The 20,753-nt window shown below is 41.9% G+C and overlaps 2 protein-coding genes and 1 long non-coding RNA gene across 4 annotated transcripts; all 3 read right to left on the reverse strand.

Annotated features, from left to right (window-relative positions):
* Positions 1–2,952: 2,952 nt before the first annotated feature.
* LOC133024740 (uncharacterized) lies at positions 2,953–3,990 on the reverse strand. The gene is made up of 3 exons (XR_009683129.1): positions 3,796–3,990; positions 3,327–3,428; positions 2,953–3,235 (listed from the first exon to the last, which is right to left on the reverse strand). It is a non-coding gene; the product is annotated as an uncharacterized LOC133024740 (long non-coding RNA).
* Positions 3,991–8,291: 4,301 nt separating this feature from the next.
* On the reverse strand, positions 8,292–13,824 carry LOC133024469 (hydroperoxide isomerase ALOXE3-like). Of its 2 annotated transcripts, XM_061091582.1 has the most exons (14): positions 13,448–13,824; positions 13,025–13,229; positions 12,812–12,893; positions 12,590–12,712; positions 12,404–12,507; positions 12,069–12,241; positions 11,087–11,230; positions 10,744–10,947; positions 10,410–10,496; positions 10,109–10,275; positions 9,633–9,754; positions 9,431–9,531; positions 8,981–9,151; positions 8,292–8,851 (listed from the first exon to the last, which is right to left on the reverse strand). In XM_061091582.1, exons 1-14 carry the CDS (start codon positions 13,592–13,594, stop codon positions 8,672–8,674), a joined length of 2,010 nt encoding a protein of 669 aa, XP_060947565.1. In that variant the 5' UTR covers positions 13,595–13,824; the 3' UTR covers positions 8,292–8,671. The 2 variants fall into 2 exon arrangements, with proteins under 2 accessions (XP_060947565.1, XP_060947566.1); XM_061091583.1 differs by lacking the exon at positions 10,410–10,496 and having other exon boundaries at positions 10,834–10,947.
* A 1,153-nt stretch (positions 13,825–14,977) lies between these two features.
* On the reverse strand, positions 14,978–19,867 carry LOC133024381 (F-box only protein 30-like). The gene is made up of 3 exons (XM_061091460.1): positions 19,764–19,867; positions 16,200–18,236; positions 14,978–15,768 (listed from the first exon to the last, which is right to left on the reverse strand). Exons 2-3 carry the CDS (start codon positions 18,177–18,179, stop codon positions 15,574–15,576), a joined length of 2,175 nt encoding a protein of 724 aa, XP_060947443.1. The 5' UTR covers positions 18,180–18,236; positions 19,764–19,867; the 3' UTR covers positions 14,978–15,573.
* Between the last annotated feature and the right edge of the window lie 886 nt (positions 19,868–20,753).

The following is a 20,753-nucleotide window of genomic DNA, read 5'->3' on the forward strand; positions in this document are numbered from 1 at the left end:
TTTAATGAGAGAAATTTGCGGGTCATCCAGGTTTTTATGTCCTTGAGACATGCTTGGAGTTTAGTTAATGGATTACATTGTTCAGGTTTCATTGACAAGTATAACTGGGTGTCCTCTGCATAGCAGTTGAAATTTACCAAGTTTGCCCTGATAATGTTTCCTAGTGGAAGCATATAAAAAGAGAATAAAACTGGGCCGAGCACAGAGCCCCGTGAGGCACTGTGGTTAACTTTGGTGCGCACAGATGACTCATCATTATTTTGCACGAATTGGAATTGATCTGAAAAATATGATTTAAACCAGTTTAGGGCTGTTCCTTTAATGCAAATTAACTGTTCTAGTCTCTGATATAAAATGTGATGGTCAATTGTGTCGAATGCTGCACTACGATCTAACAGAACTAGGACAGACACAAATCTTTGATATGAAGCTATTAGAAGGTCATTAGTGACTTTTGCCAAGGCTGTCTTCGTGCTGTGATAAGCTCTAAACCCCGAATTATATAATAATAATGAGATACTAAGTCATAATTATGAGGTATTATCTCCCCTGCCTTAGATACAGCATTCATATGTGGGATACTTTGGCTTCATTTCTGGGTAGGGGAGGAGGTGCAGATGCATCAACCAGCTTTATATGCAGTCTATGGTCTGGATCTTCCATAATTCATCTGCCACATAAAAAGTTTTTGAAATTGGAGACACAATAATGTGTACATTGAAAAAAACAAAACAATAGTTTGACAATGTAACTAATGATAAAACTAATAGGGTAATGTAAGTTTAGTTTTATATAGCCTTCAGCTATACATGTATTTAGACTTGACGCGGGTTAGTGTGTGGCATACACTGTGTATGATTTACAAAGGGTAAACTGGCCAGTGTAAAAATAAACATTTCAGCCTATAAACATAAAATGGGCAGGGCATGCGCATAGCATTGTACAGATTATATTTGTAGTTAGTTACAGAGAATATACGAATGAGGAATAGCAGTGACGAAAAGTAGAACCAAGTGTTACTTTGCTGGGACAGACAAAGAGGTGGAAGTTTTACAGATAGTGAGTGTTGGTAAGCCATTGCATTCACTGCAGGTAGGTGAGTCTTGACTGAGGACAACCAATCTGAAGTCAACATGTGTATCAATATGTCATAATTTCGAAAAGTCTTCTTTTGCCCATCCAGACTTATTTATTTGCCCATTCAACTAATTGCGACCCCAGAGTATTGAAACTTAACAGATCCATAATGTTTCCAAAACTGGGAGCTTAAAAATGTCATAGTGTGAGCGCAAGGCCTAAATGTATCCACATTGATAAGGTTTAAAACACAGTAGTTTCTGTCTGACACATGGACTTTTTTTCCCATTGCTATAGAATAGTGTCTCAAGTGTAAATGGAGTACAAAGTGTGTGTCGATGAAACATTCCCATGAGCCCTTCTATTCTCAGTGGCAGACAGATCGACAATACAACAGGTTTCACTCTACTGCTGCTGCAGGGTCTCTGGGACTGACGGAAGCCATGACAACTTGGATGATGTAAAATAGCTAGTTGAGCTCCACTTTATCTTCAGAACAGTGCTATGCAGGGCAGCAATGTCACACCCTCCTGCTGTAGTGACTATCTATCATTTGCACATGTTGGTACAAAACAGCCCTCCGGACACTGAAACAAGTCTCATACTCTATATAGAAAAATTAAGCTGTAAAGTGTCCAACTACTAAAACAGCTTACTTGAAATAATAGTTCACACACACACACACACACTCACAAGAGGATAGAAGTACAAACGTTTGTGTCTGTGTGTTATATGACAGCATTGTTGTGTAAATAACACCTCATCTGGGAGCCATTATGCCTTAAACCAGCTAGTGAGCTTGGATTTTAATTCCCTCAGTAGGCTCAGTTAGTAATGCTGGCAAGTCACATATAGTCACATTTTATTTTGGGAGGGTAAACTGAAGAAAAGCTCATTACCCACCCATTCAGGGTGTGATCTTGGTAATTATGTAAATAAAATCTGCCCCTGGAGATAAAGGGTGTTATCTAAGTGAAACACAAGATACTCAAGGATCAGACCCACCCAGGACAAAACCATGATGTTGCATGTTAGACCTTCAGAATGTTCAAACCTATATTTAGGGCCCGAGCACCGAAACGGTGTGAGGCCCTATTGAAATTGAAAAGATTATTAGGGCCCGAGCACCTCCGGTGGGAGGCCCTATTGAAATTGTAAGGATTATTCTGAGCGTAGTGAATGGGCTTTTTGAGGGCTTTCCCATGCTCAAAAATGTTTTAAACTTTGCAGTTAGGTAGAAATGTGTGACAATTTATGTATTCTGGAGTTATTGGAAATAGGCGTGGCAAAATAGCTCAACAGCGCCAGCTACGGATAAGCCCCACTAGACGAAAAGCAGTATTATTGTCACAGGGAACCTCTTCGGACAGGCCTAATCCCCTGCTTTTACCTACGGTTTCCGGTCTCGGCCGAGTCAAGCGGCGTTTGCAAACCTTATGGGGGATATGGAGAACAAAGGAGAGAAACGCGGGGGGGCTCGCTGAGCCGCGCGGAGCGATCACGACGTGTGATCTAATTAGCATATTAATCGGAATCCAGCCGCTGGCGAGAGCCTCTCTCTACTCACCATTGGAGGACACCACAGACCCTTGAAACGAAGTCACACGTGATTGGCTGGTAGAAGTGTTGCTATTGGTCACCCTATGGGTCATTGCAGTGCACACGTGGGGTCACAGCATTCCACACGTGGGGTAAGCCCCTCCCACACAATATTAATAATAAAAATTATATAAAAAATATGTATATATTAATATTTATTATTATTTATTAGTAAGCCTTTACCAAAAGCACTGCAGTTAATTAAAACTATACATTCATGTGATGCTTGATGTTATAGGTGAACATATTGTACAGGGAACATATGTGAACAAGGTATATGTGGAGTCAAGCTTTATTTACATACAGCACAAATATTGTACAAACACAATTGGCCTAGCCAGTGAAAAACTCAGGTGGAGTTTGAAATGTCTGTCTGCAGCCTCGGGGTCATGACTTCTTTGTGGGACTCTGCCTGAATCTTCTCCAGTGTGTAGACGTCTGTGGTGTGTAACTGTGAGATCCAGTGTAGCTTCCAGTCTTATATGAAGTGTGGCACACAGGTCGGTGCGCTCCTGGCTGTGGAAGGATGGATCCATGTCATCTGTCCCGCTTCAATCAGCTGTAAACACATTCAATAAAATTAGCACAGTTCAATGACAACATACACCTTTACATGTAACTGGAAAAATATTTAATCAATATAACCTTACCCTCTTTCTTCTCCGACAACTCCTGAACTCCTCAATGCTGATGTAAGGTCTTGTTGGATCAAACTGGCTCATAGTGTGTCTTACTACGTCATGGACAGGCAGCTGGAAAATCAGAATCAGAATCAGAAGTATTTTATTGCCAAGTACGTTCACACATACAAGGAATTTGCTCTGGTTATTGCTGCAAACAATGAACATAGAAACATAAAAACGCAATAAATACAACATGCATAGGAGAGCAATAAAAAAACATACAGAAAAAAGTCAAGCTGATGAAAAACTTAACGAGAACAAACTGTTACATCTAAGTAATTCATACATATTTAAACACACATTACATCTGCTCAAGCACTCGATGCTGTATTCGTATTTTAGCAACTTTCTCGCTATCTCAAAGTTGCTGGCATGCTTTTCAGATGTAGGAGTTAGCTTAGCAGTTAGCAATGGCGGCTCCTAGCTTAGCTCTTACCTTAACTCAGGGACTGTGTGCCCCTCTTCTCCGCCTCGCCTCGTCCACACCGGGCCCTGCGGCTCTGCTTACACACGCACTCATCTTCTCCTCCAGGGAAACAGCGTCGTGTCGACTTCAGCAAGTTATTTACCCCGAAAACAGAGTCACTCGGACGGAACAAACTTAACACAAACCGGAGTTTCCTCTCTGTGGGACACTCAACACTGCACTGCGTTTACGAGGCTGTGATTGGACGAGCCCATCAGCTGATGAAGCGAGCGGGTGACGTGAGGTTTTCACAGTAAATCTCCACAGCTGTCCTTGTCATCTTAAAGCAGCGGTTAAAACAGCTTTTAAATTGCACCTTCATATGGGATGAGTATGTGACTGAGGCCCAGTTTATTCTTTCTGGTGTTTAGTACATTTACATACATGATTCTCGCTGTTCTGTGTTGGTAACCTCATAGTTGAATGCACTTATTGCAAGTCGCTTTGGACAAAAGTGTTGACTGTTTTAATGGAATACTGAGAAAGTTTAATAACAACAATCAGACAATTGAAGTTCAAATTATGAAGGAATTTCAGCTCTATATTGTGTCTTCTTTATATTTAAAATAATAATCAAACTGAGTGGAGATGTATGTTGTAGCCAAACAGCCGGCTGCTGTGTTTTGTCACTGTGCAGTCCATGGGGGATTAAATATTACACTGAAAAAATAAATCATTAAATCAATGAATGTTTCGTAGCAATTTTGAAAATAGTGGTGAAAAGGTAGCATTTAAAATTCATGGAAAACAGCTTAGTGTGCCATTGACATGTGAATATGATGCCAGTATTTTGGGAGGACAGATATTTTTATGGAAAGCCGGGAGAAGTTTGGAGATTACAGGGCACAGACATATCATACCCAGCATAATTTCTTCCTGTTGAGCGGATTGCTGGTAGAGGTGTGGTTAACAAATCCTCTGTGCATTTAACCAGCACAAATGAAAAAGTGACTGTAATCATGCAACTCTGTACAGTGGTTGAGATTCAGGATTGTTTTGGATGACAATAAAAATTTGAAATAAAGTGCATTGTTTCATTTGACAGCATTGACCTTTGTTCGTGGTATACAATGTAATTCATTATAGCACACTTTCTTATTTAAGAACAATTTAACATTTAATTTAAAATTTCAGGTTTTATACACATTTTAAGCCTGGTGTACTCAGCCAGATAATTTAGTTGCTGCCTCTTAGAAAAAGGTGTTATCTGCTCTGAGGGGAACTATCCTGATTTGCATTTGTGAAGCTCAGAGCATTGTCATTTGCATGTGAATGATCCTCTAGGCGTAGGAGCAGGGGGGTCACCTCACAACAGATATCAGGCTTGAAAACTGCAGGAAACAGAGAGTTTCCTTTGCTGCCTGCAGATTCGTGTGAAAAGCTGTTAACCGAAGAATGTGCCAACACTTTCCTGCGACACATAATGACACAAACGCTTCTTTTCATGCAGTGCCCCTCATTTAGCATTCACTGATTCTCACGAAAAAAAAGACTGCAACAGGAAGCCGGCCATTTTGGATTTAGTGGCCATTTTGGCCATATTTTCCACGTTTTTACTTTGATGTACTTGTCGTAGGGCTTTCATCGGATCAACTTTAAATTTAGACGAGTGTCATCACAACAATATCAACTTTTCGTCGGAGCGTGTGACCGTGGCGTTGCGTCAAAGTTTGATTAAACGCCATCAAAACACGGGCGTCTGTATCTCGGACATATTTGGTCCAATCCAGTCCAAACTAGACACATAAGACAAGAGTCGCGACCCGAAGACATCGACCCAAATGGGTCTCAAGACATTGATAATGAAGATTTAAGATTACTGTGACTTTTCGTCAAACGCCATATTAATGGCGTGGCACCAAAGTTCCTCAACTCGCCATTACACATGAAATCGCTGTAACTTATGTGTTCACTGGTCCATCTCCCTCAAACTACATGTGTGTATCAACAACCCCCCCTGAAAACTATCAGATGGGTATAAGAAATGGGCGTGGAAAAATAACTGACTAGCGCCCCTTAAAGGGCAGCCCCGGCACTACGATTGGCCTATTTCTAGTAAAATCGACAGGGACATGTGCCTTGTCATGACAAAGAAATATGTCTCTGATACATATGCTAAACCAAACAGGAAGCCCGCCATTTTGGATTCAGTGGCGATTTTGGCCAAATTCCGCATTTTTATTTTGCCATACTTGTCGTCGGGCTTTCATCAGATCAACTTACAATTTAGATGAGTGTCTTCACAACAAGATGGAGATCTAAAGTTATTTGAATTTTAACATTTCGTCATACCTTGTGACCGTGGCCTGGCGTCAAAGTTTGATTACAGGCCATCGAAACACAAGCTTCTGTATCGCAGGCATATTTGGTTCAATAAAGTCCAAACTAGGCATGTAAGACAAGAGTCACGACCTGATGACATCTACAAAGACACCATGACTTAAAATCACAGTGCCACCTGCTGGCTACAAGAAGTAAAGCGTTTCCCCTTACCGCAGTGCGTAAACGCATGCAATGCGGAGACGAGCGCTTGATTATTGAACGCTCCCTATTCCCCGACCGCAACAGACTTGAAATGGCGGTGTGCTCGGGCCCGTTAGTGCTACAACGTAGCCCTTGTTTTAACTTTTATTCAAGGTATAGTCGGATCAGGTGTGTTTTTAGTGTAAGGTGGAAGATGTATAGACTTTCTGCTGTCCTGATGTCATTGGGGAGCTCATACCACCATTTAGGAGCCAGGACAGCAAACAGTTGTGAGTTTAGCTTGCAGTGAGGGAGCAACAAGCTGATTGGCAGATGCAGAGTGGAGTGAATGGGATGGGGTGTAAGGTCTGATCATGTTTTGGATGTCGACTGCAGCCACTGGTAACCAGTGAATGGAGCGGAGGAGGGGAGTTGTGTGAGTGAATTTGGGTAGGTTAAAGACCAGTCGAGCCGCTGCATTCTGGATGAGCTGCAGAGGTTGGATGGCGCTAGCAGGTAGACCTGCCAGGAGGGAGTTGCAACAGTCTAGGCGTGAGATGACCAGGAACAGGACCAGAACCTGCGCCACCTTCTGATTGAGAAGGGGACGTAGTCTCCTGATGTTGTGCAGCATCTATCTACAGCAGCGATTATCAAACTGTGTCGGAAATATAACAGGTTGGGCGCGCGACCAGGAGGGGGAAATGTGAGGCGGAACTAATGTTATTGCCGAACTATTGTTTTGGCGGCTGCATCTTTTAAACAGCGGAACAGTAAAACAAATTGTTGTTTCGCCGGAGCCAGGGGTCGGCACCCCGCGGCTCTGAAGCTGCATGCGGCTGTTCAGCCCCTCTGCAGTGGCTCCTTGTATAGTGATGTGCATGTCACGCATACTCACCAGGAGCGGGGCGAATATGTGTGTCGGTGTGCTTGTGTACTTGTTTGTGTGTGTGTTTGTGTGTGTGTGAGCGCGCGTTCCCAGACAGCGCACACTCACAGTGAGATCAGAGCTCGTTCACTTGAAGCAGCCGGTCAGGGACAAACAACAGATAGTGTTCAAAAATCAAGTTGAAAAGAAAGTACGATGAAGCCTAGCCGTGGCTAGATCTAATTTCCTCTATAGATTCAATAATAATGTACTAATATTTGCAGAATAATAGATTTATAATGTTGCATGTAGAATGTTTAACATGCAATGAAATATTTGATACATTGAAGAGGTACTTTTACTACAAAACTCCACTGATATTTAAAAGTAGATGTGCGGTGAAGTCAAAGAGCCAGGTTGCTGAATTGAAGGTCGTGTGCGGGCTTCATGTGCACCGCTCTGTCCGGGTCCCACCGACCCATCTCCTCACGAGAGCCCAGGACCAAGAGCTGCACATCCGCACTGTCTGGAGGGAGAATAACCCCGAATCTGAACAACATGGTCACGCGTGTCTAACATGGCACGGCACGGTTATTATAGCCCCTGTTAGATTATTGCCCAGTTAGTATTCAGTGGAGTCAATAGTGTTTGGTGTCATCTAAATATAACACACACACAAATGTTTTAATTCTATCTTAGTCAGGACACAGATTGGTATAATGCATTTCTGAGCCCCTTATCCTGACCAAATTGTCCTCAGGTTCCTAAAATGCCCTCACTATGCCCAGGATGTCTTCACTTTACCCAATATGTCTTCACTGTCCCAATGTTTCCTAACTTTCCCCAATATGTCCTCACTTTCCCAAAAGTGTCCTCACTAACCCAACATGTCCTGGCTTTATCCAAAATGTCTTCTTCCCCAATTTATCTTCAGTTTCCACAACATGTCTTAATTTCCCCCAACATGTCCCCACTTTCCCAAAAGTGTCCTCACCTTCCCAAAATGCCTGATGCATCTCTGTCCAGATGTATTTATTATAAAGAGCCCTAACATAATGGTTACAACATGTCATTAACTTTACTTCTGATGGACATAAATTGATAATGTCATGAAACTAAAGGGAGGATGCAAATATGAGCGACTACAAGTTTAATGGATTCGAAGTTGAACACAGGTGACAGGAAGTAATAATACACAGTATATCTTTATCTTAAATGTTTAGGCAAAGAATTCATTCATCTCTGCCATCATGTCGGTTACAGGAATGGAAAAAGCTAAAACTCAATGTTAGTAAAGAGTAATTATATATCACCTTTTTTTTAAAAATAAAGTCAATGTAATGTTTAAGTTATTATTTTCTACGTCCATCAATTAAGTTGTTGCTGAACTACCACACCATAGACCCACATAACAAAAATATTTAATCACATCATGCAACACCTACCCACAACAAAAACACCTCCCAGGATTAAATACAGTTGGTTAATGATACAGAATAGATCTCTCTGACTTTCTCAAATAGACACGCTGTTATCAATGTGAGACGGGAGCAGGTAGTCATAGGGCACTTCAAGGTGCGAGTTTCTCTTTGCGATTTCTTCACCAAGGTATGACAACTCCGCTTGAAACTCCAGAATCACCTGTGTAAGCTCAGGCTCGTCAAATCTTTTCTCAGTATATTGACCCAAAGGAATCTGCCAATGACAAAGTAGAGTCAGAAATATTACAGCGGCAGAGTTTATCATGGTGGAAAAAATTATGAATTCTTATTCAATTATGCAAGAATGAATTCACAAATGCATTAGTATTTAAATAAAACTTACAACATCACTGTATTCGTCTGAAAGTTGATTTATCAACACTGATATGGTGACAGTCTCTCCAACATTCGGGAGGGTCTCCATAATTGTCTCCATGCTTGACTGCCCCTTGGTGGTCGGAGGAGGTTTGTGCAATATCAAGGTGGCATTCGGCGTCCAGAAGTAGTAGTCAAACTAGATGATGAGAGAAGTTTCAACATGCATATGTATGATTACACATTTTTGTATTTATGTATTATTTTATTTCATGTAGTTAGGTGTGGCAAATTTGATGTGAAAATAATTGAATCGACTGAATGTCATTTAAAGTTACAAAAAAAGTGAAATGTTGGAAATGAAACCTGAAAGTGGAAGAAGCAGATTCTACATCTGCCACTCGTCCCATATATTTGAAATGTGAAAACAAACCTCAGCACATATTCCAGTGTCCTAACCTGTTCTGTCTTGCCTCACCTGTCCATTATTGACTGCTGCATGTTGAGCCGACACTGTGAAGATGACCACGGTGATGAATCTTATCAATTCCTCAATGGAATGAAAGCAGTCTGGGAATCCTGTCGGCAGCACCACCATCATAAGTTAATGTTCGGCATTCACAATTGCAGTGGAAACTTTTTATAGACAATATGTTGTATACAGAACATTGGTTAAATACCTGAGGCTTTGTTTCCCAAGAGGCCGTAGGTGAATATCTCACAGATCCAATCCTGCAGCTCTGTGTCTTTACAGACGTCAGCGTCTGAGGGATAGTAGTACTCCACTGCTGCCCTCACAAAGCTGGTTTACACAAAACAATAGAATTCTGAGTAATTATGTTGAAGAAGTCCCTATCAAAACCCACAAACTGAATTTAAACATGGATATCATGACAGCTCCCCAAAAGTGAGGCCAAGGCATTTCAATCGACACCTGGAGTTTCTCCAACCAGCCACGTAGTGCAAAATATGTAACATTTCTTCCAAAGGATTCACCACCAGCTGGTGTCTGCTTTGATGCCATTTTTTAAATAAAAATAGAAAAAACACCAAAGCTCAGCAGTGTATAAATACATTAATTCCTGTCTCCTACATGGTACACCAAAACAGATCAGTGAACTTATCTGCAATATTTATAACCTAAATATGAAGTTACCTGTTGATGATTGACCATAGCTTCAATCCATCATCTCTGTAGTAGTAGTTGGGGATTGACTCCAGTCCTCGTGCAATGATGTTCTCTGGCAGACAGACGGAGCTGTAGGTCATTTCACGGAGGGACCTTCTCATGATCTCTATCATCCCTTCAAGTCCAGATGTACTCTAATAATAAATAATACAGAAATATTTAGCATGAGCCAAATATAACGTTGTTGTAAATTTGATAGAAATTTTTTCAACAGTTTAATATGAATAGAATAGTCCCGCTTTGTATTATATATGTGAAAGAGCCTTACTATTTTAAAGATCCCATCAGGTCCCATTAGACGTGTACGGGCTCTAATGTTTATGTCGAGAGTGGACTTGAAGTGTGGAATCAACAACTGAAGAGAAAGAGGGGAAAATGTTAAACGTCAAAGTAAGATGCTTATTTCATCCAGAATGGCACAGAATCTACAACAAAAAATGTTGTGTGATATATTTATAACAAGGAAATACACAGCAGACAGCATATCCTGGCTGTGTCGATCAGCAAAGAGAAGACACAACCATAACCCCAGTCAAACATCAGTTCAGATCCAAAAGAAATAAACAGGTACGAGCAGAGTGATCTCTGCTGTGTCGTCGTACCTTGTAGAGGGGATGAATCACTGGGAAGCAGCGCAGAGTGGCAACACTGTAGACCTCTCCCATGAAGTGAGTATTCATGAGGTGATGGACGGCTTCATGATCCAGTGTATCTGCGTTTTTGATAAACATCTTGGCCAGCAGCCAGTCAGTCTCCAGGTCACTGGGCAGAAAGATGGGATTCTTCTCTGAGGGCTGTTGATGCAGCTGGAATATAATACATTTTTTTTTATTTAAAATGTTTGAAAAGTGAAACAGACCTTTAGAAAAAATTTAATAAAAATAATAATGCAATGTGGAAAATAATGTGATTCAATGACGACACTTGATTTTCATCTAAATATACCTGTATCGCAATTGGCATCAGTTTGTTTTGTGGGTTCAAGTAGAACAAACAGAGACCAGAAGTCACAGTCAGAGATTCTCCATTGTAGACATAAGTGGGGATTCCATCCAGCTTCTTTTGGTCATAGAGGAATATATTGCCTTTCTGTATGGTAAGGAATGAAGATGCAACACAGATTTGTAATCAATCAATGGATCAATCAACCTTAAATAAGACCTTTCAAACTAAACAAATGCAAAAAAAAAATGAAGATTTAAAGACGAACGCATACCAAAGCAATCAATAATGGAAAAGACAGCAATCAAACAAAGTTAAGAAATTAAATATATGTATAATTAAACCATAAATTATAAAACACTACATTAAAGCCAAATTAAATATCAACAAATCTGAGGGGTCCTTCCCCCCAGCTTCAAAAACCACATGTATTTCAGATGCTTTGTTGGTTTTGTGGATGTTTCACATATGTAAGAAACTTATTGTATATTTTAATAATTTAATAATTTTGTAAGTATGAATTAATTACTATTGTTTATTGTCCATCCACCTATTGTGACCTTAGTAAATGGTTAAATGGTTCTTGGGTGTTTGGATGTGCTCACCAGTAAGTCTGTGACCCAGTTAACTTATAACTCTCTGTACCAGTAACAGTATTACACATTAACACATTCTATAGTCTTTTTTCAATACCAGTAGTGAGTGTCAAGATTTTGAAAAAGGTGTGATGTGTGCTGTCCTTTTGGGCTTTGTCACCACTGGTGAGGCAGAGTTCTAAATTAAGTGTTGCTGATAAATTGTGTTCTATGTTGTTTGTTGTCTCTGCTTGATATAAAAACATGCATTTGTCTGTCAGTGTTGCTCAAAGAGAAATGGCATCACTTTGACAATACTCTTCAAATGTTAAATTGCTGATTTCAATCTGAATCAACAATTCAAGGATTGAGGACGAGACAAGATTATTTTAATCGCTCTTCTTTCTTACCCCAATCTCCCTCCTCAGACTGCTGCCCTCAGCCAGGAACGGCTTCACCATCTCCTCTGTGACAGGGAAGTTTCGGGGAAGCTCTGAGCAGCGCTTGATCAAAGTGGGGTTGATTCCGTTCAGAAACTGGGATCCGTAAAAGTCATCTTCCTTCCAGTGCTCTGCAACGTACTCTGAAAAAAACGTCAGGTATCAGACCACCGAACTTCTGGTCAGTACGACAACCTCTACCTACTGAGCCACAGCCACCTCTGATTTGTGAAACCAGAGAGGACAAGACATTTCTGTTGAGGAAGTCTATGATCTAATCTGAAGTACTGGAAAATAGGAAATACCTGACATTGGTGTCTTTTTGAAGTTAAAGAGTTTTTTCAGGTGGTCGACAGTTTCCCATTTTTTGATGGATCCGACCATTCCCTTAAATTTGAACTTCAATCCACTTAATTAAGACAAGAGAAAAAAAGAGCGTGAGTATATTGGAACCTGTTTGTGTTGTAAATCTTTATCTACAGTCGACCCACAGTCGTTTGGTTGTGTTTTGCATTTCGTCCGTTTTGGCCTTAGAGAAGCGGATTTCAGCTGGGAGCTCAGACTCATGTTCAAAACTGCTAATGTGGAGTAGTCCTTCAGCTAGAGGCTTCCACCTGAAAAAAATCAATGAACAACGTTACATAAATGTAAATTGTCTCAAAGCGGATCTGCCTGGCTCTGTAGGTACAGGACCTACTGTGCTGCACACTTACTGGTACAAGCTCTTTTGAAGTGTCAACTCTTTTTTCCGGTGCTCAATCAACAGGGGATGGTCGTCCTCAAAAAACTTCATGGCTGCGAGGTGAAAAGAACGTTACAGCAGTCAAATTTCAACTGTCAAAAAATGTGAAAATTTAATATCCCCCCAAAATATATAATCTTTAATAAAAAAGATCTGTAAAATGAATAATAATATAATATCAGACCTCTCCCTCCTCTCAGCTCCACATACTCTCCCCTGGAAATCCATCTGTGACAGGGGAAGAGAATGGCGTCTCCCTCTGGAGTCGTCACCTCTATGGTGGAGCAGTACCACTCGTCTTCTAGGGTTAAGAGACGGGGATCCTTCTCCACCTTGACCAGCAGAACTTTCCCCAGAGATGAACTGGTTTTCACGGTGTAGGTCCCAATCTGGAAGTAAGAGTTAATGTAAATATAAACAGTAAAGTAAGTTCGACATCTGTTGAAAAGGGCTGGGTTTAATGTTACACAGATATAGGCAAACATGGCAACTGGCTGGTGAAAGTGGGACAAACACCACACCTTGAGTAAACCTACGAAACAAAACAAGTGGGTGAAATTTGCTTGTTAATACATTTTAGAGTGTCGTGCAGGTGGATTTAACTTACTTTCCCGGTGCAGAGGTCTTTGCCAAAGTTGTCCAGATCAGTTTTCTCACTCTCTCCGTCACTTCCAATTAGAGTGACAGAAACATGATCCCATGTTCCTGCACTTGGCATGTCACCTGTTGACACCTGTAGCTTGTACTCAGCCATGGTCACTCAGTGGATCCGGTCCAGACTTTCCCTCTCTGTGCTCTGTTTTCTTGTTCTCTGCCTCTTCTCCTCACAACCCTCCAACCTTTTTATGACTTTTACAAGACCACAGCTCTATTTGTCATTCACAATAGTTCAGTCAGACAACACACCATCTAACGTTCATGGCACCAGAACAGGTTTAGTGTTTGGCATCTAGGCTCCAACTTAATCCCTCCCCCATATGGTTACACAGGAAGGATGGGAGTGATGAGCAAATACTTTTAACCCTCTTTTAGTCTACAGGTGGATGCTGGGGTGGTGGAGGGGCTGAAGCAACTGGAGTCAATACTGCAGCAGCAGTGCGAGCAAACGGGATGATGGGAAATGTCTCTCTACTTAAATATTTGTATTATAGATGGTTGTGGAGAGTGAGGAATGTCACATGATGTATGTCACATGATTGGAGCAGCGATGCCTGATTGGAAGCCTGAACTAGCTCACAGGCCACGGTCCATAGGTGGTTGAACCTGTGTTTCTGGTTTTTTTTCGTCAGCTTGAAGTCCTTTACACCAGGATATGACACTTATTTGCTAAGGTTTGTCCTGTCGCTTTGTCTGCACTAGTTCACATCTGTTTACATGTGTTAACTCAAAAGTACTGACTTTGTACTCAAAGACAGAACTCCTCTGATAGGGTGAGATGTGGCCTTTGGCAAGGCGGTTTCCAGAAACGTTTGGGACTTTAAGTGACCTGCATCGGGACCCTACTCAACCGTTATTTATTGTGTAATCAGCCACTCTCGGGGTTGAATCAGGTCAGGGCGTCAGGTAATGACCTGATTTGCATTCAACGCTGCAACTTTCCTTCCTGGTACTGATAATAACAGGGTTGGTCATGCTGGGAACTGGCACACTAACCTAACCTGGTGTTGTTATCATTAACACTCCTTTCTTGCAGTGAAATACAAATAGCAATAAAGAATCCATGCATTCTAACTGGCCTGTGGAGAGTTAAGGTAAATACTTTATTTTATTGATTCAATTTCTGGGAAAGTCTATAGATTAAAGTAATGGCATATTAATTGTTTCATCTTCTTAATGCTCACCTGTAGAGGAGTCACCTGCGGCGCATACGATACCTTTGAGCCCTCTCGATCTCTATGTGGTGATTTTTCCCACGCTCAATATGAAGCGGTGTGAGAAGTGTGACAAACTTAATCAGACAAGTCCAACTGTGCCCGGACACAGCTGCTGGATGTTCAAAATCGCCTCATCGATCGAATGCATTTCTCTCCTAGATATCAGATGTCTAGGAATGCAAGAATCTTCCAGGAAAATCTGTGATAACGTAGACAAAACCCTGCCTGAACGATAACCGGAGGAAGCTTCAAGAAAACATGTAGAAGGCTGAAAAGATTTTATTGAATGGTAGCAAATCACATGCATTTATGGAGCTATCCTCATATTAATATCCATCTATTTGACTCTGTCCTACAGACGCAGACTTGCATTGGTGTTGACATCATAAATCGGGATCAGTAAGACGAGAAAGAGGAGACACAAGTAAATCTTGTACAGTGCTGGCATAACTTTCTGTCACACAGAAATAATGCAATAACCAATAACCTGCTTTTTCTTCAAGGCTACAACTTGACGACCAGACAGTGGAAACTTTTAAATCTCTTTTCATTACATCAAATAGAATAATATAAATCTACTGTGCGTATTTGTCTTCAAGAAAATAGACTTTATCTCACCAGGTGCATATTCAGCAAAAAACTCATGCAAAGCTACAAGGTTAATATGTATTTTTCGTCAACGTGGGAATTGCCCACAAACACGTTGTGACAGGTAAAGTGTTATTTCATTCATTAAGGCTTCTTCATATCTATTGTGTAATGCAGGAAGAGTTCATTGCTTATTCAAAACTGAAAAACGTTGAAATTGCACCATCCACGTAATACTACAGTGATTCTGCGGGCGGTCAGCCCCATTTGGTCAGGTGTACACGGGACGCAGGACACGACGCAGCGATGGTCCGTCGCGTGCGGTGCACATGGCAGGAAGGGGGATGGGCTCCGTCTTGTGCTCCACCGTGTTGTAGTGGCACTTCTTCAGGTGGTCCGACATGCTGGGGAGATCGGTGAAACCCCAGGACGACACGGGGCTGAAGGCAGTGCTGAATCTCCACACCTGAAACAGTGAATAGAAAAGGATGTTTGGGTGAAGAGGGGCACTACGTTGATTGATTGCAGATTTATTTGTGTGTTTTAAACAACTCGTTCTTAACTTTACTCGTAACAAGCCTTAGAGGTGGTGGTATGCAGATTTTAATGCCTATGGATAGAGCCCTACTTTCCTGAGTAACTAGCTGCTGGCTTATACATCAAACAGACAACAATGGAATTAATCTTCTTGGCACAAAAATAAATTATCACTTTTCCTTTATAAATGTAACTGTATAACTCTATGAGATATGGTCACAAATAATTCGTATTCATAGTATGATTTAGGCTATTGGCAGCTATTTGGAAGGTTTCCACTTGCAGAAGCACACACATCTTTGTGACGAGTTTAAGTAATTTAGAGAGAGTTCATGTTTACAGATGTAGTTTTCTACTCACTCTATTTTTGATCTGCCATGACACAGTGCCATGAGCACCAGTTCCTTGTCCCCGCTCCCACTGGAGCTCCACTATACCCCTGGTCTGCAGGAGACTGGCACACACCTCCCTCATAGTCCGGGAAACCAGTGACAGCTGACACAGGCTGAAACTGTCCAGGAACCCAGCTATGTGCCAAAGTATCTCATTGGGAAGCCCGCTAAATTGGTCAGACTGGGAGTCATTTGGAAGTTTGGCCCTCGGGCAAGGCTGAACCCCGAAGGACCTCAGGTGTCTGTCGTGAACCACCTTGGCCCCCTGGGTGGATGGGTAAAACCTCCGTTGGGAAAATGTGCAGCCATAATAGGCTAGTGGACAGCGATGCTCCATCCAACCATTGAGACCAGCGTGTATGTCACCGTGGACATTGGTGAAATGGGAAGAAAACTGGTCCCGGCGGAATGACTGGCCACAGACGAAGGGGAACATGTGTTGGTAGCGGGGGTTTGAAGGGAGGTAACGGTTATGTGGGACCGCCTCCACCTCCAGAGCTTCCAGGACAAGTCCGAGGCGGAGGGTGCGGAAAGGGCTTGGGTAGGCGAGCTGGGGGGCAGCATGATCACAGGCAGATGCAGAGGCCATGTCACCCACTCTCGTGTTTGTTACCAAGATTGCTGCGGGGAAAGTGAATGTCTGTGTGCCAAAGTTGACGCAGTAGCCATCAACATAGACTGTGTCAGAGATCCTCCTACACTCCCTAGACTCTTCTAAGCAGAAGAGCAGTGCTGCTGTGATCAAATCAATCTCTCCTAGACCCATTGGGTCGTCATCCTGCTCCAGATCAGAGGTATCCACTGCCTTGTCCTCCATTTTGGGTCGCAATCTATATGGTGACCTGTCTGGGTGGAATCCTATCCGTCCATTTGGTAACGGATATTGGCTCTGACCTCTGAAATACTGGTAGTTGTGGAACCTCCGCTCAGACACATGGCTTTCTAATAGGACTAGCCCCCTGTCTTCCAGGACCACGTGACCAGCCCTCTGTGCCACACCTGGGCTGACATGCAGTGGAGACGACATTTGAGGGGTCGCTGCCTCCTGAGAAACACCAGCATTCATGTCACCTTGCACCTCAGCAGAAGAGGCTGCATCTAAACAGGCCCCTGTTGCTCCTGACTGAGGTCCTTTTGTTTTAGGAGCGCAGTTTCCACTTGAACAGCTAGAACAAACACTTTTCTCCTCCATCTCTCTTTTCATCACACCGTCAGCCTCTGCTTTGTCTTCTAGTCCATTCTGAAGGTCTGTGCTGCTGCTCGATCTACTCTCCTGGCCAGCAGCTCCTCTGTTTACACACACTGAGTTGCTATCAACAGAACCAGCACTGTTGACAAAGTCTAAAGCAGCAGCTAAACTTCTTGCAGTCTCAACTGTGGCCTCATACAGTTTACCGAAGTGCTCCTCGTTCAAGCCATTAATTCCACTGGCAATCTTCTCCTTTGCCGAACCTGGGGCAGGCGCTGGCGAGTTCTTTACCTTGGTCTCCTTACCAACTGGAACAAGTGTCTGTCCCTCTGCAGTAGGTGCCATGGAAATCACCTTGAGGGACTCGAGGAGTGTACGCTGATCCTGAAGAGCGAGTGCCATGTCCAGCTGCTCCACCTCCTCCACCCCGCGACTGAGGCTCTCATAGGAGGTATAGTCCAGGCAGCTAATGGGCCATCTGTTCCACTCCATAGTACAGCACACCACGCCGGCCGGACACACCTCGAGGTGTCCATACATTTGGTTGCGAACCAGCATGGCGGGGCAGCCATAGCTACTGTTTAGACAGGGGACCCTCAGTAGTGGGCAAAGAAGATGGTGCTCGCCAGCTTTGCAGGAGTGAAATACTGCCCCACACACATGAGGACAGGTGATGAGATCACAAGAAACGCCTGGTTCAGGTCTGACCATGCATCTCTGGTTGACACAGGAGATGCAGTGAATATGATCCTTCTCCATCTTCAGAGCTGAGGGTGTGGAGAGCTCCTGAATGGGACTGTGACCAAATCCACCGTCCTGCCAAATAAATGGAAAGGGAAAACAATTTAAGTGTATGCCAAAGTACTGAACATGAATATTGTCAAATATCTATTTCTAAAAGTATTCTCCTTACACTTTATTTGAATTCATATGAGATTTAAACCATGAAATCAGTAGTGAGGTGTACCACAGTTTTGGGCCCGTCTTGTATGGCTGCTATCATTATGTTTAACCACTAGATGTCAGTGTCATCTAATATTAACATGGGATGCAGACAAAAGCTCATCTCATCCAAAAACCTTGTTAGGAAGTTTCACAGCTTGATATGAAGGAGGTCACAACCTTTCATGTGGAAAAAAAACAGATTCCTCTCTTAACTTCATACTCAGAATGTAATGGGTATCGATTCAGTTGTGTGTTCACACTTGGAAAATGACAAAGTACCCAAAGCAGTTGTGTAGGAATCTAAAAACACATAATGATGATGCAACCCCCAGAGAGATATCACAAAAACAAACTTATAATTAGTTAAGTTCAGTAAAGCAAAGTTAGTTAGTAAAGTCAGTAAAGTTGGTCAGGTAATTCAAATCAATGCCATTATTGTCATTGCACAGTGTGCAGCTGGGTGCAATTCTGGCACAATGTAACTAACAGTCAAGTAGACAGATTAAAATTGAATCAATCAATATAAAATACAGATACTAAATTGATAATCAAATGCAGGGAATTGAAGCAGAGGAGTATATGTACTCGGGAATGTTGCAAAGTTAGGGTCATATTGCACTTGGCAAGGTTCGATAATCACACTTGGATTAAGGCTGGTTTAGAGTCTGTTAGTGTGAAATGAGAAACTTTGATTTAATTACAATTGACTGCAGGAATCGTTCCGTACAGATGATTTTATTGTTCATAGTCTGTCCTTGTGGAACTTGGCCTCAGCTGCTGATATTCGACTGATGAAATTCCTTCTCGTCCCCTTTGCTGAACAACATCTGTGCAGAGATCCCGAAGAACTGGAAGAATCTCCAGCACGTTCCTGTCCTGTTTATCCTCCAGGACTGACAGGGGCACCCACACAAATCTCAATGTTTACATATTGAGATGCTAATCTGTGATGGAAGCTAACTGACTATTCAACTAGCGTCCCAGGTGTTATTGCACTTCACGAAACGTCATCCAGCAGTTCACACTTGCTTTGCTTGATAAGTGTTGACAACGGAGGCAGCAACACTAAAACACTCGCTACTTCCTGACAGTTCGAAGTTAACTTCCATCACACGTCTGCAGCTAAACGCCCCCCCCCCCCCACCGGTAACTATTGAAGCTGTCGCTAAAAAAAAGTGAACACTAGTTTGTATTCGCACTCGCACTGAACTCCAGCGTCGTGTCAACCCCTGTTTCTCCTTTAAATCAACTTTAAATCAACTTGTTGTTGTGACAGTGACAAGCTAGCGGCTAACGCTAGCTAACAGCGGCTAACGCTGGCTAACAGCGGCTAGCCAGCTCTGAAGTTGAGCCGCTAGCTTTACAAGCTAACGAGGCTCAGTCGGAGTGTGTTCTCACCTCGTGTTTGTGTTGGCAGGAAAACTTCTGGTCGGACGTGTTTGATTTAAAATACGTTTGAATGCAAGTAGCTGTGAACCGTAGTTTCCTCTGTGGAGCTACTGCTAATGACAGCTAGCTACTTCAGTTAGCCTGCTGCTTTTTTTCGATCCTCCCCTCTGTCAAAACTTTATTGACAAAGGCAAGAAAACCCATTTTACACTGTGGGGAAAGGAAAGCCTCAAACTTTAATGTCATTTAATCGCGATTATTTTACAACTAGTAAAATTTAAAAATTATCAAAATTACAAATAGACTTTAAAATAAAATTGTATTACATTTTGAATCTTGTATTGTATCTTATCTGCTTATTAGGGCCCGAGCACCTCCGGTGTGAGGCCCTATTGAAATTGAAGGCATTTTTCTTCTTCTTATTATTATTATTATTTCCCTTTTCTGCCTTTTTAATTGTTGTTGTTATTTATGTAGATATAATCTTAAATATACCTATACTGATTATAAATTAGTTTAAACTGAGATTATAGATTACAAATGAGCACAATAGGGGAAATATTCAAGCATACCTCCATGACTGTTCATATTAAATATATAGGCTGTTATTCCATCATCGACAAATAGATCCATTACAGAAATGGTACAGTCCAGCTACCCCAAACCTATTTTGTGCTGATGCCTTCGCTTGCCTTGTAATTCTGGTATTTCTGACATCCAACAACAACCTATGGGACTGGAGAACAACTGAAGAACTGGATGTGTGGGGCATAAAGACTTCAATTGGGATAACAACACTATGACTATATTAGGATTTTTATTCTTAAACTTTATTTATTTTGTTTCAATTACCCAAAAGCAAATTACAAACCTTCGAATTGTCATTGGATTAATCAAAAACAATTAGAAAAATGGATTCTGTTGTGTTTCTCTTTACATTTCAAATGATTTGCCGCTTTAAATGAGACTGAATTCCAAACCTTTTTATTTCACTTCATT

The sequence above is a fragment of the Limanda limanda genome, chromosome 18 (genome assembly GCF_963576545.1).
Source record: "Limanda limanda chromosome 18, fLimLim1.1, whole genome shotgun sequence".
In the NCBI taxonomy this organism is placed as follows: domain Eukaryota; kingdom Metazoa; phylum Chordata; class Actinopteri; order Pleuronectiformes; family Pleuronectidae; genus Limanda; species Limanda limanda.